At 45.2% G+C, this 17841-nt stretch overlaps 1 protein-coding gene across 2 annotated transcripts in view; it reads right to left on the bottom strand.

Moving 5' to 3' along the window:
• Positions 1-9777: 9777 nt before the first annotated feature.
• The window catches only part of HIGD1C (HIG1 hypoxia inducible domain family member 1C), a 32724-nt gene continuing 24660 nt past the window's right edge, over positions 9778-17841 (bottom strand). For both annotated transcript variants that reach the window (XM_086965724.1, XM_086965731.1), the window contains exon 4: positions 9778-13725. In XM_086965724.1, coding sequence (XP_086821850.1) covers positions 13661-13725 — 65 coding nt within the window. In that variant the 3' untranslated portion in view covers positions 9778-13660. The remainder of the gene's footprint in view (positions 13726-17841) is intronic.

Here is a 17841-nt window from a genome sequence, read left to right as displayed (position 1 = left end):
CAGCGGTTTCCACCACCCAGCCCTAAAATCATATTTACCACTACCTACCCCGAAAATGTTACCTTACCAATAACTGATAAAAAATATATAGCAAAAGACATACTATGGACTTACCAAGAAAATACAGGGGCTTAGAGGCCACCATTTCTTACCATTAGTTTCTTTCCTGTCATTCTCATTTGACTGCTTCTTATTCGATTTTATTTCCTGTCAGTCTTGCGTTTGTCCCTGACATGCAGCAGAGCCACTCCGAGTCAGGTCTTCTACTTTTTGCTTTTTGTTTAAGCACTCCATAGAGTGCATGTGATTTCCTGCTGTTTTCCTTGTTTGTATCCCCCTCGTTCTCTCTGTCCTTGTGCTTCTCTCCCACCACCTACACTTGTGTTGCCCTCTCCCTGTTTTGCTCCTGCCCATGTTGCTATTTTTCACCGTGTGCTTACGCCCCATTGCTTTCTTTGCCCATGTTCTCTCCCACTTGTTGCTTCATTCCTCCTGCAAACAGCTAATCTATTATTTATTTTATTTAAAGCGAATCGAGCTCCTTTATTAAACAGTTTTTGAGCTACTTTTTCAAATGTACTGATCAGTCTCGGATCGGTATATACAAAGACAAAACCATGCCCTTTGTAGGTGCATGCAGGTGTGTTCAACGCATGCTCGTGCCTACAAAATGATGCAACAGTGGAGTAATCAGGTCTTTTTTCCCGGTGCACAGCTGTCGTGATGCTGTTCAACATGGCTTGAAACATTAACAAAGCCAATAGATCCTCACTGGTCATATCTTTTGGCTTTGTCAAGGCTTGTTTCTTACTGCACTGACATTTTATATTTATATATCGTTATTGTCATTGTCAATAACAATATATAAATATAAAATTTGTTTGCAATGCAATAGGTCTCGCATTAGGAAAGTTTGAGCTATTGGTATTGTAAATTACATTTTTTTTTATTTATGTGTTGCTTTTGAAGATAGCAAAATGAATAGCTTCGTCATATACAATGCTAACAGTTTTAACTTTGGCAAATGAGACACCTATAGCATTTGTAATGCAATATGTGTTGTATTTACTTGACTTAGATGTATTGATATTACAAATAAAAATGGTTTATTTTTTTAATAATTAATACTTAAATAAAAGTTATTTTAATTTATAATGGCAAATGCTTTTGTAAATAACTTTTGTGAAGATTATGTTCATTGTATTTTATTGTGACGAAAATCCAGGAACAGAAGTGAAATATTTACATATTTTTGTGACATTTGTAATAAAGCTTGAAACATTGAGAGAACATATATGAACCAGTTGTTGTTGAATGGTTGCACAGATTGATGCTGTGGTGGCGCTGACTGATATTGTGGTGGCGACGAGTGATGCGGTGGCGTTCAGTGATGCGGTGGTAGCGCATAGTGATGTTGTGGTGCCCCTGAGTGATGCTGTGGTGGAGCTGAGTGATGCTGTGGTGGAGCTGAGTGATGCTATGGTGATGCAATAGATAGAGTGAGGGCGATAGATAGAGGGAGGGCAATATATATAGAGTGTTATGTGGCACTGAGTGGTATTTGGAGTGTATGTTCCATTGCAGAGTGTGTGAGGGTGCAGAGTGTGAGGGTGCGCAGAGTGTGAGGGTGCGCAGAGTGTGAGGGTGCGCAGTGTGTGTGAGGGTGCGCAGTGTGTGTGAGGGTGCGCAGTGTGTGCGAGGGTGCGTAGAGTGTGAGGGTGCGCAGGGTGTGAGGGTGCGCAGGGTGTGAGGGTGCGCAGGGTGTGAGGGTGCGCAGGGTGTGAGGGTGCGCAGTGTGTGCGAGGTTGCGCAGTGTGTGTGAGGATGCGCAGTGTGTGTGAGGGTGCGCAGTGTGTGTGAGGGTGCAGTGTGTGAGGGTGCAGTGTGTGTGATGGTGCAGTGCAGTGTGTGAGGGTGGAGTGCATGTGATGCTGCAGTGTGTGAGGGTGCAGTGTGTGTGAGGGTGCGGTGTGTGCAGTGTGTGAGGGTGCAGTGTGTGAGGGTGCAATGTGGGCAGTGTGTGTGAGGGTGCAGTGTATGTGAGGGTGCAGTGTGTTTGAGGGTACAGTGTGTGTGGGTGCAGTGTGTGCAAGGGTGCAGTGTGTGTGAGGGTGCAAAAAAATTAGAAAGGGGTGTAGAGAAATTAAAAGGAGGGTAAAAGAGAGAGGAGCTATGACAGAAGAGAATAAAGGATCCAAGAGGTGTGAAGACGAACAAGTGTTGAAGACCACACTCACATAAAACCAATACAACTGTACAACCAAAACCCTTGCACACTAATCCTCACCTACTTGATGTGTATATACCAGAACTATGCAGCAACCCTCAGTACAGGCATCACAGAGTAGTGCTGCACAACACATTGCAGATAGTTCAGAGCCATACCGCACAGAGCTCAAAAACCAAAAAAACAAAAAGGACCAGTAACATAACATAATAAAATGCATTTAATTCTAAAGACGAAACCTATTTTTGTTCCCAGTCCTTAAACTGGACATATAGAAGTGCATGTACTCTGTCCCCTTTCCCCTTCACACAGGCACCCACAGCTGTGGGGTCTGTAACCAATGGCGGCGCAAGAGTGAGACAAAGTGGCGCAAGAGGGCAGCCCAGTGGCGCAAGAAGGAGGCACAGCGGCAGAAGAGGGCGGCACAGCAGCAGAAGAGGGTGGCACAGCAGCAGAAGAGGGCGGCACAGCAGCAGAAGAGGGTGGCACAGCAGTTGAAGAGGGTGGCACAGCAGCAGAAGAGGGTGGCACAGCAGCAGAAGAGGGTGGCACAGCAGCAGAAGAGGGTTGGCACAGAAGCAGAAGGGGGTGGCACAGCAACAGAAGGGGGTGGCACAGCAGCAGAAGGGGGTGGCACTGCAGCAGAAGAGGGTGGCACGGCAGCAGAAGAGGGTGGCACAGCAGCAGAAGGGGTGGTACAGCAGCAGAAGGGGGTGGCACAGCGGCAGAAGAGAGGCACAGCGGCAGAAGAGAGAGGCACAGCGGCAGAAGAGAGAGGCACAGCGGCAGAAGAGAGAGGCACAGCAGCAGAAGAGAGAGGCACAGCAGCAGAAGAGAGAGGCACAGCAGCAGAAGAGAGAGGCACAGCAGCAGAAGAGAGAGGCACAGCAGCAGAAGAGAGAGGTACAGCGGCAGAAGAGAGGTATAGCAACAGAAGAGAGAGGCACAGCGGCAGAAGAGAGGCACAACACCAGAAGAGAGGCACAGTGGTGGAAGCAGAGTACTCTAAGGAAGATGGTTAATTGCATCCATACCTATCAGTTGATACATGTGTACAGTTTATATGAGAGGTGTCTGTGGACTGGTGCTCTTTGCAAACATATACCATATAGCTGTGTCAAATATGGTGTGCAAAGTTTTAGTCCCTGCCCTCAAAAGTTTAGGTGCAATGATGTGCCAATGTAAAATGTCCCGGATGGTTGAGCAGTATTACGATTTTCAATTGCTTAAATCGGTTAATATATTTCCCCAAAAAATGGTTCTCCACCTAAATTTGTTCCAGCAAAAACTCTTGCCAGCACAGCTGGCCATAAAATGAGAGTTTGATGCATGTCTTGTTTGGCTTGGTGTACATTTTCACACTTGTCTAGTGACTATTTTTTTAAATCTTGTAATGTAATTGCCTGAAGTTTCCTAAAAATATTTTATAGCTGGCCTTGCTTTTCATGAAAGGAGCGTTTGCCAATGAAATTGCAAAAATTAAACAAAAAAGGTCGGTTTAATTATTATTTGTGTCCGTCACGTTTCAGCTAAGTACAAAGCTGCATTTTGTTCCAGCTTCCCCTTGTCCTGCAACCTATATGGGTTTATTTCTGAGGGCACTCAAACCCACTTTATATACAGATAGTTGACCAAAATGGTCTTCGGCAGTGCTCTAAAATACATAGATAAATGTAAGTGATCATGTGTAATGTAATCCGGTACTTATGCAAATTACTCCAAAGGCGTGGAGCTGATTTTGCACTGTATTAAAAAAAAGTGAAAGGGATATAAAGGTTAGGGGGGATGGGTGTGTTGCGCAGATGGCTTACAGGAAAAGAAAGTTTGGCATATGAAATCGGAGAAACATTACAATAGGGTGACTTTAATAATTAGCTGTGGCTGTCACATTGCAGCTGAGTTACACCAAAGCTGAATTTTTAAAGTTATTAATCAATGAAACAGATGGGGTGTAATGTAAGTTGGTACCAATGCCCTTGGGGAGATTTAACACCGCTATATTCAGTACATTGTGAGCTGAGTGAGATAGTGGATAGATTAAAAGACAACGCCTTGCAAAACTTTACATTCTTATGCAGTGCTGCATTGGAAAATAAAGACCAAGTGATTGCAAAGAGCAGCTGCGGCCCACGCGTGGGGTTAGGTACTGTGTGTGATTAGAAGAAATGTACAACCAAGTGGAGTCACACGTTCAAGGTAAGAATGAAGTGTTTGGGGCATTACCAGTTGGGTCGCAGCCGTGATGCACTTCATGGATTGTGGGAGACATGATGCAGAGGATAACCAGACAGACAGCAAGGAACAACAGAGAAAAGGGCTGCCAATCCTCTGTTCACACTGGAACGAAACCATGCCACATTAACAAGAGCTAAACCCCGCCTCTTGCTGAAGACTGAAAACCCAATTCGAAGTCAGCTGTACTTAATTACAAATTCCTCATGTGAGTGCTTGGAAAGTGGCAACGGAAAGTAGACATAAACAAAGAACACCAATTCCTATCACTTTATGCAAATTTGGAACAGGCTTTAGCAACAAACGTCATAACAAGTAGCGCGTGCTATAATGATATAATACCGGAAATGGCACAAAATATTTGTTTTAAATGTATTTGTTATTTTATGAAGTTGTAAAGAAGTGAACTACTTATTTAAAACAAGATTCTGGGAATGCCAGTCTCCAGATCCCTGCACGGCTATCGACCGCAACGGACCTCAGTAAGAAGCAGAGTGAATGCCCATATACACTATGGACGCGGCTGCAGGAATTGGATTAAGTGTATTAATAATATATGCTGCTGTGAAGTGCTTAGAGGGTAGCGGTCTGGCTCTGTATTATGCCTTGTAAGCCTCACAATGAAACGGAGAATCACAATCTTAGGGTGAGAAGACTCAGGTAGCTTGGGGTGCTGCTGGAAAGCTGTATGTGTAGAAAGGAGATGGGTGTGTTTTGTTTACTCATATGAGTATATCTTCGTGTGCTGCACTGTCTCCATAGCGGCTTACGCAAAACAATGAATGGCTCTCGTACTTGCCTGAAGGAGAGAGACACAGCCGAATTTTTACACCACTCGGCAGGGACTGTTGACCTCCCTCACGGTAATTACCTTGGGGTGATTAAGTACCCCTGAAGGCATACAGGGGTGCGAGCGCAGAAAACACGCCAGCACTTACCGAAGAATCAGCCCAGATTACTGCAGCCCTGATTTAGGCAAAGACAATTACTGATTAAAAAAACATGGGAATAACAGGGTCAGGGAGAGGAAGAGATCGACATGGGGGAAAGAACGGGACATAAAGAAAGAGAGCGCTGTGCTAAAACATGTGGTGCGGCACCCGGGCATAACCTGCAGTGCGCCGAGGTAGGCGCTGTTGTGGGCTGCACAAACACAAATGGAAACAAGCAGTGACTGGAAGTAGAAAAAGAAGAAGTTCTCGCAAACGAAGATAATGAATTAAAGCGTAGGTAAACGGAGAGGGAGGGGGTGGGCTGCCCATATGGAGAGGGAGGGGGTGGGATGCCTGCTGGGCTGCCTCTGATCATCTAATGCGAGTCACGGAAGGCAGGCGCTGGAGAGGGAGGGGGTGGGCAACTCGAACGACCATATGGCTGGGAGAAGCTGTGGGAGGGAAGCTGGGTTCGTGATTCTCGTGGTGACTCACATGCACTGTGAAGAAACTGCAGTGGTTTGACTAGTCGATCGAGCACTTGAATTTTCGCCTATTACATTCGAAAGCGAATGATAATAGGCGAAACCTAAAAACTGTGTTTAGCACAGTGTGCCGCCCGACCTGTATTTTGCTGTTCCTGTAATTGCGTCCAGATATGATACAACAAGTCCCATCATACCAACAAGTGAGGACTATTGCCTTTGTCAATGGTTGTTAGTTGCATATGATAAATAAGCAGCAACTATGGCTTGTATATAATATTGAAAACAACTTCCAATTAAAGCCCTGGTGACACCAGAACGATGTTGCTGCTCCTGAGTTTCAAAAAGAGAAGGGAAATCTGGAGAGAAAATGTACCCTCTTTAAAGGATTTCCCTTCCTCTACAACGCTCTCCACGCGCACATCGATGTGCCTGCTGTCCGAAGGGAAAAAAAAAAACGGCCAGGGCACAAAAATGAGCCCGATAGAGACCCGTTTCGAGGCCTCCTTAAAAAACACTGCCGGTGCTCAGACCCGGTCCACTTAAAGCCCTGTGCTTCCTCCATCTCAACATCGAAATATTTTTTTCACTGATTATCAAACTGAAATTGGGTGGTGTGTTTTGGGGTTAACAGGTAGAGCCTCAGAGCCGAGTTAAAGCTCTGGCTTGACTCTTAGAGCCCATGCACGAGCCGAGCTCTTAAAATGTCTGCTATGTAAAACATGCAACAAAGCTCACGTAAAATAAGATCGTCTCTACAAAATTTTAATAAAACGTCTTTCTTTAACACATGGAAGGTTTGACATTATTATGTCACAATATAGCGCTGCACCGAGAAATACTTCTAAAAAAGTGATTGTTTTTAGGTCTCGGCTTGCACAGTCTCGCCGGCGAGATCTTATGTTTTAGAGTGTGGGGCTTGAACCCGCCCCTCTTCTCCATTGGCTGGCTTCCTAAACGGAGGCCAGCCATTGGAGGAGAGGGGCGTCTGTCTGTTTAAGCCCCGTCTTTTTGGGATTCGGAGGTGTGTTTTTTTGTTTTTCTCTTTTCTTTCTCTCCTCTTCCCATTGGCTGGAATTTTACATTCCAGCCAATGGTAAGAGGAGAGAAAGAAAACACGCCCCAGAATCCGAAAATGACGCTGCGTTTCTCCGAAGCATTTCTGCATGGCCTCGGAGAAACATGGTGGTGTCATGGCGGAGCTCGCTTGTTACTGTGCTTTATTCCCTATCGTTTCTGCTGGACAGTTACCTTGTCGGGAACAAACACTGGGTTTAAAGAAGAGTAATAAGGTCACAAACTATCATACCTATATCTTGCACCATATCAATAAAATATCATATTGGGCAATATGATATTGCTTTGCTCTAACCGAAACTCCAGATTTGTAACCAATATTCCGAATAAGGTCCGGATCTTAGGCCTAAAGCCGGGGCCTTGCGTAAATGGCCTGCCCAGTAGAGTCGTCTCGGGTCCCGGCCTTAACTGTTCCCACCCACCTCTTATTGGTTTGGCCCCGCCTGGCCGCCGTTGTCAAGGGAAGTGACATCACAGAGTATGGCTGACCGTAGTCCTGGTAGAAAGAACTGATCTGGCGCAGGGGCAGCCGGCATCCGACGGAATCCGGGGCTGTCTGAGGGCTCCTCAGTGCAAGCGGTGGCTGAGCAAGAGCCCCGGAGCCCGGACAAGCCACACATCGGGCCAATGAGAGTCCACCGCTACCGGGGGCCGAGTGAGCTATGGGGACAGTGATGCCCTGGGTCTGACCAGGGGGAGCTGGAGGAGGCGAGAGTTGAAACTCGGGAACAGGAGGCAGGTTATCCGGGAGAAGACAATCAGCTGTTGCTGGGTCCAAAAGGCGGAACCGGGGACTAAAAATCGCGTATTCAGGAAGGTGCCAGAAGAATTAAAGCTGTATTCGCGGTGACAAGGAGTCTCTGGGCCGGGGGAGATCCAACAGGCCGGGGAGGTACCATAGGATCCCCGGGAGCCGAACAGAACGATAGTCATGGAGCTTCAGGTCGGAAACAGATACCGACTGGGTCGGAAGATCGGCAGCGGCTCTTTCGGGGACATTTTTTTGGGTGAGGAAGTTAGGGCGAATGTGGAAATACAACAGTGGTGATATCGTATTGAGAGGGTACAAATTGGCGGGGGGAGTTGGGATTTATAGGCTTGTGGGTTCCGGGCGGTGGAAGAAGTGTGAGAAATAGAGAGCTTAGGAGAGTCAATGATTAAAGCATAGAGCCCTTGTTTTGGGGGACTTTCAGTGGTTGGTGCCTGCCACGGCGAGCAGAACAGATTGTGCAAGCTACCTACCGGGGCGGTAAGTTTCTATGTTAACTTATGAGGAGTACATTACGTGTACTGAAGGGTGTGATGGGCATTACAGATCCTGTGAGTTACTTTGAGGGTCACAAACCCTTGTATGTTGTGGTAGTGCAAATGTGAAGACTACGGAGTTTGTACTCCAGGGAGCTTATTGTGGTGTGGTGAGCAGTGCATATTTTTGGGAAGTTGAGGGGGGTCAGTGACTGGTTCTTGCCTCTGTTCCCTGCCTGTCATAGTTTTTTCTTGCCTCTGTTCCTTGCTTGTCATCATTTTTCCTTGCCTCTGTTCCTTGCTTGTCATTGTTTTTCTTGCCTCTGTTCCCTGCTTGTGCTCTATTTTCTTGCCTCTGTTCCCTGGTTGTGCTCGTGTTTTTTCTTGCCTCTGTTCCCTGGTTGTGCTCGTGTTTTTTCTTGCCTCTGTTCCCTGCTTGTCATCGTTTTTTCTTGCCTCTGTTCCCTGGTTGTGCTCGGGTTTTTTCTTGCCTCTGTTCCCTGGTTATGCTCGTGTTTTTTTTTTGCCTCTGTTCACTGGTTGTGCTCGGGTTTTTTTTTGCCTTTGTTCCCTGGTTGTGCTCGGGATATTTTTGCCTCTGTTCCCTGCTTGTCATCGTTATTTTTTTTTTGCCTCTGTTCCCTGCTTGTCATAGTTGTTTTTTTTGCCTTTGTTCCCTGCTTGTCAACGTTTTTTTGTGCCTCTGTTCCCTGCTTGTCAACGTTTTGTTTTTTGCCTCTGTTCCCTGCTTGTCATCGTTTTTTTTGCCTCTGTTCCCTGCTTGTCATCGTTTTTTTTTGCCTCTGTTCGCTGCTTGTCATGTTTTTTTTGCCTCTGTTCCCTGCTTATCATCGTTTTTTTTTTTGCCTCTGTGTGTGTGTGTTGGGCTCTGTGTGGCTCTCTGTGTCTGTGGCGCTCTGTGTGTTGGGCTCTGTCTATGTGTGTGGCGCTGTCTCCATGTGTGTGTGGCGCTCTGTCTCCATGTGTGTCTGTGGCTCTGTCTCTGTGTGGCTCTGTGTGTGTGTCTCTGTGTGTAGCTCTCTGTGTGTGTGGCTCTGTGTCCGCTAATACTCTCTACTACTCTCTAATGCTCACCTATTGCCAATATAAATGACAATACCATTTATTTATGTTTAAAAAAAACAAAAAATGAAAAAAATGCCATTTGCAATGCCAATAGCTCTAACTTTAACATAGCTGAGACCATTGCATTGTAAATGCGTGTTAAACATGAGCTTTGAGTCATTTCAGCCTTGGACCTCACACTACTGACGGTGTTTGACGCTTGGACTGTTGGAAATTATAAGGGTTGGGGATGCGGATCAGCTCTTACTCTGAAATAAGTCTCTAGATCCACTGTATGCCTGTTTGTTTAGAAGAAGATATGATGTAATCTTGGGCTTGTGGGCTACCTCCAGAATTGACAAACATTTGGCCCACCGGAACGTGTCCTTTGCTCATCCAGACAAAAATTCCTAGAATTAGGCCTGGCTATGGCTACACAACGAGAAGTTGCTAGAAATTCATTTGAACAGTGGTGAACAAGTTACCTCCAGCAAAGAAAAATACACATACAAAAGCATCTTTAGAGCAAACGTTTATTAGTACAATTCAAACATGAGCACATGTCCATGCTTCTCTTAAGACGGCAGAGAAAAAGGACATGGTCTATACAGCTTAGGCAGTGAGGAACCACGGCACGTGCTGACGATGTATTCTAGTAGTGACCACAGCATCAGTGTGCGACTTTACATTTAATTGTGCCCTTTAAAAAAAAAAACACTGAGCACCAATATAGTTGGGGCACTTGCGTCATGCCTAAGGCCACAAAAGATAGTGATGATTAACTTTTTGTGGCCAAACCTTAGTAAATCCGTCCCTGTGTTCCAACTCCATTCTCCAAGTCTTGGCGTGCTGTATGTACCAGTAGGAAGGCAGCAGGCAGTCTCAGAATGAACACAAAAGGATTTCTGGAGTGTCCATAGCACTGCGTTAAATAGGCTGGTACTCGCCAGTACCGAGTACCGGCACTTCTCAGATTTCTCCACCTGAGTACTGGAACTTCTTTTAGGGCAAGGAGAGTACTGGTACTCACAGAAGCAGCAGGGCTCAGGCCCTGAAGTACGGGTACGGGTCAAATGAAGCTGCCCGCGGCCCATGCAGTGGGGCCCCATAGGAGGGCGGCCACCTTAGTGCCACATGAGGGCACTAATGGTACACAGTTAGTGGGCTAGTGTTTGGACCCCCATGGGTCCAGTGCTGCTTCGTCATTTCCGGCGTGCCAGTGGGCAAGTTTATCTACCTCCCCCGCCCAGCTAGTGATCCTTTTCGTGCCGAGGCATCACGCCTTTATGTTAGACCTGGGTGATGCCCATTGAATCAGGAGGGTGCAAGTAAGAATGCCTGCCTTGGTGGGGGGCCCTGGTGGGGCGATCCAGAGGCTGAATGGTACATAGGGGTACCCTCTTCAGCAACAGAAGGGTGCAAATGCCAAACAACTCCAGGAAGTCCTTATGGCAGGACCCTGAAGGAACGACGGCGCCCCGTTAGTCCTTCGGGCTGTTGTAAACCTGAGCACCGGGGGCTTGCCTGGATACGCTCCGTCCCCTCAAGGGGCGTGACTAAATGGGTGGACTGGTGGTCAACTGGATGTAAGGGGTAATCCCCCAAAATGGTTAGCACTTATTGGTTATGCCACGGTGCAATTTGGCTCTTCAGGTGGGCAGGACAGCATAGGGGCTGCCTGCCATTTGATCACCCATAAGTTGACCCACCATGTTGGCATATTTCTTAAGCAAAATAAACCTGCAGCAATGTTTTCTCCAACAACCAATGTGGCTTGTGAGCTCTTTATTATAGTATTGCTGTATTCGCGGGCTGGGTGTGTTGCAGATATTGGCACTATGAGGCTGCCCGCGGCCCACACAGGGGGCCCCCATAGGAGTGCGACCACCTTAGTGCCACATAAGGGCACAAACCCGGCGGGTAGTGTTTGGACTCCCCCCCCCCCCCCCATCCTACGACCCTACTGTGTCATTTCTGGCACACCAGTGGGCGGGGAGGGGGGGGTGTGGGGGGGGGGCAGGTATATCTACCTCCCCCGACGAGCTAGCGATCCTTTTCGCACCAAGGCATCACGAAGTCTACCTCCCTACTGGTTACCCGGCGTGTCGGCTGGAAGGGTGGCTAGGGTAGGAAGGCTGCTAACTTGTTATTTTGTGTTGCAGGCGGAGTTACAGGGCGATTCAGAGGCAGGACCCTGGAGGAACGACGGCGCACCGTTAGTCATTCAGGCGGTTGTAAACCTGAGTAACCGGGGGCTTGTCTGGATACGCTCTGCCCCCTCAAGGGGCATGAGTAAATGGCTGCACTGGTGGTCCACAGGATGTTAGGGGTAATCCCCCATAGTGGTTAGCACCGATTGGTTCGTGGATCGCCCATAAGTTGACCCAACATGTTGGCATATTTCTTATGCAAATAAACCTGCAGCATTGTTTTCTCCAACAACCAATGTGTCTTGTGTGTTCTTTATTATGGTATTGCTGTGTTTTAGAGTTGGGTGTGTTGCTGATATTGGCACTATGACCCTTTCAAATAGAGGGTGTTTATGTGCCGCTCTGGCAGGCAACGGAAAGTGTATTCCTGTGCTGGTTTGCTCTTGCAGTGTTAGGTTCTAATTGGCCTCGCAACAAGAATGAGGAAGTGGCCAGAGCTGACGAAAGTGGAACTGGTGAACCAGGTTCGAATCCCGACGTTGGCTCATCATCCTGCGATTTAGGCCAACTCACTTAACCAACAGTGCTTAAGAAGAGTAAGATTTAATGCAAATGTTCTGATTGCCGATGCCCATGTGCCAAATTAGCGCTATATCAAATTGCCAATAATTAGGCCCTGCATGTATGACTTAGAAACTGATGAGTGCAATGTCTCCTAATGTACGTGTTGGGAGCTGAGTGTTGGGTGACCTGGCTGAGTAAGGAGGTAGTGAGCTGAGGCACGTAACACGTAAATGGCCATATTTACAAAAAAAATAATAATTTACGGTCACCTCAAATGCAGACTTGAATTTTCTTGAATGTATGCATATGTGGCTGTGCCCGCTGTCACATGCCCACATGTTGTTGCAGAGTTGGAAGAGACAAGCTGCTACTTGATCAGTCACGCCAAATTCCATAAGGATTAGAATGTGGCTCTCACGGGGAGACTACACCCTCTCAGCAGTGCTACATCTTTAACTTTTTGTTGTGCTATATGAAGTTTGTTTGAATGGTTCAAAGTTCACCAACCTCTGATCCACGGCAAACAAAATATGGCTATTGTTAAAGCCACACCCCTAACTGCCCACCCAGTTCTAATTGGTGAGTACCAACACTTCTAATTTACCATTTAAAGCACTGGACATGACGGACCAAGCAGCGGAAAACTGCCTACAGTTTGGCAAAGGGTTCCGACTTTTCAACTCTCGTGTTTGATAAATACCCAGTTTATCAGGGTTGGATTGGGATTCGAAATCGGCCAGGACACGCAAAAAAAAAAAGTGGCCCATATTTGCATATTGCCTTTCCTCAAAACACTGCTTAGGCGAAGTTTTATAAACACCTGAAAACAAATGAGGACACTTCTGCTCAGGCCCCCTGCCCCCGCTCACTATGCAAACATTAATTGGTCGTCCCAGGAAGCGAAAGGGAGTGATACCTCTGCCTGTTGATAAAAAGGAGATAATTGATGCCCATCTGCCTCCTGAAAGGCCACTGAGGGCACCACTGGGCCACTGGTGACATCTGAACACCAGACACAGCCCAAATCAGCCACTCAGGCTGCCAAAAAAGTAGCCCACAGCGGGAACTTCGATACCGATTTCTCAGCCATTGCCCGAGTGCCAGCCTTATCAACCCAACCCTGCAGCTTACCAATGTTCCTTATACCCCCCACGCTCTGGACAAAATGTCAGCGTTGGTGCATCAGGCCTGCCAACCCGATGTCCAAACTTTGAGGCACCCGTGCGGTATGACAACACATCCGGGATCACACCTTCTCACCCGGATTTAGCAATGTGAAGTTCTCAGGTGGTATATGGCATGGCAGCAGTGGAAACGAACTTGGAAATCCTTACTTTCCCCTGGAAGAAATCAGCTGTCCACATCATTTATTTAGAACACCGTTTATGTTCACCTTGGGGCCACAGACAGTACAATATAACGCATTTCTTTTTTTAAAGTGAGTTCTTAAACAGTTCAATCAGCACACCTCACAGTGACACAGCCAGAAAGACATCACAGCTAAGAAAGGCTAATTTTCACGTCGGTCGATGATGCTGCCAGGCCCCTTTAATAGTACACAGCTCTGACTTATTTCCATATTGGCAAATAGAGGTCAAGCCAGGGACTAGCAGGGACTTGTGAACAGACAAGAGGAATCAACACAAACGTTTACTACACACATCGTAATGCTTGGGGAATAGTTCACTTTTTGGAGTGGTCTTCAAACTGTGGTTTGATGTACTCCTTGTACATGGAATATAGGACACCTATAACAAAGGGATAAACAAGATATACAACATTAGCATGACAATGTCTACTAAAGCGTGTAACAGGTTTTTTTAATGCAGTTGTCACCTAAATGGGTTTTATTTCTCACAGTAGGTCTTGCACAGCAGCTTGTCAATAGCTCTCTGGAGAAGAATACAGTAGTGTTGGACTGCTCAGTCTGGCACTCTAGAACTGTCAGATGGGCCTGCTCAGGCGCGCAACGCTCATTGGGCTCAAATGGATTCAGCCACCCCCCCCCCCCCTTTCCGTGTGGGTCAGCCCGGGCTGAGACACGCAGACAGTTTTTGAGCTTATCGCAGCCGCACCACAGTACTTCACAGGTTTTTAAAATACTATTTATGTGTTAACGCAGCTTTGTTGTTTTTTCACCCCTTCATTCTGCCTATTGCTGGAGGAATTACCCCCCCACCCCCCCACCCCCAATTTGGCTCCAGTTGCGCCTCTGGCCAGCTTGAAGGGCCAGTGTGTGGGAGACTGGTTTTGTGTTCCCTTGGCCCGTGACGGGATCAACAACACTAGCCCACACGATGGCCCTCTCGAACTAGCCCAACTGGCATTGACAGAGGGCCTGAAAGGGCAGCCCTGCATTGGAATATGGCTCATTTGTAAGGTCACACTATTTTAATGCAATGGCGAGCGGCTACACCTGCAACATTAATCTAATCTGAAAGTCACGTTTCAGGGGGGGAAAAAATCTTGATTGGATCCCGTACAGTTTGAAGATGTAGTGGAATAGCGACGACTGCTTGCATGAACTTACTGCAGTTAACAGTTTTCCTGGATAATTGTGACATTGCAATAATGACTTTACACTTTAAAAACATGACATCAACAAATATGAATCCTTGAAAACAATGTTATTAAGTTTCATGTTGAAAAACCAGCTTACAAATGCACATACATATAAGGGGGGCTTGGTTTTATCACTACTGTAGACTGCTACAATAATAACACACACAGGGTTAAGAGTTTCAAAACTTTTAAATTATTGTTAACATGTTGAGCAATAGGCAAATGTTAATATTTGTTTTTATTTGTACCCCCATTTATGGATTTTAGAAAAAATATATATAAAAAAAATCTTGTCATACAAAATAAAAAATGTGCACCCGGCATCAACATACCAACGAATAGATACCACATTATTGATTTATCACTACATCAGTGTATCATAAATACTACTATATTGATCAATACTACGTTTATAGGCTAAAGTTAGTTCAGTCTCAATGTAATTTTATTGTGGAAAATAGAGAGAAACCTCTCAGACCAAGGGTGACAGGGTTTAAGCAACCAAACAGCACAAGAGATTCCCCTTGCTGAGGTATTCAAAAGTAAATACACCCACATCCAGTCACAACAATCAAACTAATTTGATACTACAGGATTTTGAAAAAAAACACATAGATCATTTATTTATATATTAATAAAAAAATTAATACATTAGATAGCACAATCAATGTACCGAATTAACAAGAATAACATAAAAGAAAAATATGCAAAACAACATCAATGAAGGCAGAGAATTATGTTTCCCATAGATATTTGTTTGGGAGGAGTCATTAAACAGGTTTGTCCTGAGGAAGGTTGTATATATGGTTTAAGACCACTGAAACACATTGATGGAATACATAAACACGACCCACAGGGCATGGGCAATTTCAATATGTCGCTGAACATACTCCTCTACACCCAGTGACACACAAAGTGGAAGTGTATCTTCTTATGAGAAACCGATTGGAGTGTCTTTTCGATTATCCCCCTTCACAGATGTTGTTTTGCATATTTGTCTTGGATGTTATTGTTGTTAATTCGGTACATTGACTGTGCTATGTAACAATACTTTTTAATGTATGATTTTTTAATGAATATATTATCATCTATGTGTTTCTTCAAAATTCCAATGGCATCAAAATATTTTGATTGTTGTGACTGGATGCGAGTGTAGTTACATTTATGATTCAGCAAAATACATTTGTGATTCAGCAAAATACATCTCGTGCCGTTCAATGTAATGTTAGAAGATCAGTCTTATGATAAGTTTTTGGTGTTTTTAAAAACAACTTCTTTAACATTTTTATAGTAATAAATGAAAACATAAGTTTCATCAAGATTCTTGTATGCGAGCACCAATCAATATATTGTGTGTTAATATTCATCTCAGGCAAGGTACCAAATTACAATCTTCCTCATTTATATTAGAAAGTATACTGCCATGTATGGTATGGTATTTTATCTGCCAGTGCAACCATCAATTCCTGCCCTCGGGGCTAAGTCTGCCACTGCACACATCATCCCACCTAATGGCCTAATAGGGGACTTCTTAGCCATATCCCATTCTCACAGATCCTCTCCCATGCTTATCCAGTAGGACCAATAAGGTGAAGTCAATCTTTAGCTGTTCAGTGTTTTGCTAACAGTATTGTGAGCTTGTGTCATATTTACCCTTAATACTGACTTTGGGTAAGTGCTTCGGGTAGCTGAATAACTGCTTCCACCTCATTTTATCAAATGGTTATACAGAGCAAGCAGGACGGGAAGTCATCTAGAAGGAGGAATTTTCTTTTTGAGTAACTGAGCCAGCCCCCATCAAACCTTGCCACAACATAAACAACTTTGAGAAGGGTTCACTTCAGGCTACTCACACCTACAAGTTCATTCTTTCAAAACCACCAAGTCTCTGGGTCATTGATCCTGAGATATACACTTATCTACTCAGACTTAGTTTATACTCTATTCACTAGATTCTTACTGAAGGAATGAGCCAGCTCCCACTGAAGCATGTAATCCTTGCTAAAGTGGTTACCAGAAAGTTTCAGCCACATGTAAATCAATTTCATCTTCTAGGTCCATCGCTATAGGGCTCCAGTTATGTCACAGACCCTGCCTTTATTGAAGTACTGGATTATATTTGATCAACAGTTTATTTAGGTAAGCAGGGTCTCTTGGTCCTATTAAATCCCTTCAACAATAAAGAAGATGAACATTCACAGCCTGTTGTACAGACTTGTTTACTAAGCCAAAAGCTCAAACTAGGGCCTTGTTGTTCATTAAGTAGACCCATGTACTCCTTCACCCTGCATCCTTCATACCGATACTCAAACTCGCTGTTGCTTTTCCCCAGCAAAAACTCTTATAAGCAGATGAAACTTTAATTACTCATCAAGCTTGGGGATTGCCAGAGAACCTAAATAACTTGGTCAGCTGCCTTAACAAAAGTAAACACTAGTATTTTCAACCACACTCAAACCATTTTTAGCAACACCCTTAACATCAGGAGCAGAGTGAGAAAGCTTGGCTTCTTCAAGGACAACACCCTCTTCAATAAAGCTCCACCTAATCACTCTAAGTACACTCCCGTTTCTTGTATCCTGCCTCCACAAGAGCAATGGATTTGTTCCTGTTGTGCATTGTCCTATCCTTATTGGTACTCTTGTGAACTCCCCCTAAGAAAACTGCTGTTGTTCATTAGTAGAACTTCCAACGGTGGAGATATTCACGGGCTTCTAACAGTTAAACAGAGTTTCAGGAAAAGAGTTCACATGACTTCTGCCAGGTGGTCCCTTCGGTGTTTATCTGTTCAGGCAAGAATTCAATGCACGTTTGTGAGGTTTACATAAATGCTCCTACAGGTCAACTAAAATCCATGTTAACCCCTTTAAGAACCCACTCTTTTTTCATGCTCTCAATCTTGCAACAATTGTGGGATGTCGGTTTAGAATGTTCCTTCACACTTATTTTGCCCTGAAGGCTCTAATTTTCGTTCTGCACAAAACACTTTACTCACAGACCAGTGCCAAAAGAGTTTTGTGTGTCAGCGCGCTAATTTGTCAGAACAGTAACTCACCCCATGTTTGCAACTTTTTGAAGTCACCCTTCACCACTAAGCAGTATGAAGTGAAGGCTTGTTGGAAGTTGTACTTACTGAACAAGAAGGAAGTTTCATATTCGAAGGTAAGAGTGGCCTTACTATCCCTGACATATAAGTCGATTATGAATAATAAACCGGATAGGCTGACGGGCCTTCGGGCCGTTTGGGAGAGAGAAGTAGGGGAGATGGATGATGTAGATTGGGGGGTAGTATTGATGCACCC

The sequence above is a fragment of the Lissotriton vulgaris genome, chromosome 1_1 (genome assembly GCF_964263255.1).
Source record: "Lissotriton vulgaris chromosome 1_1, aLisVul1.2, whole genome shotgun sequence".
Classification (NCBI taxonomy): domain Eukaryota; kingdom Metazoa; phylum Chordata; class Amphibia; order Caudata; family Salamandridae; genus Lissotriton; species Lissotriton vulgaris.
Note: the sequence above shows the minus strand (reverse complement) of the source record. Positions and strands in the feature narration are given on the sequence as shown.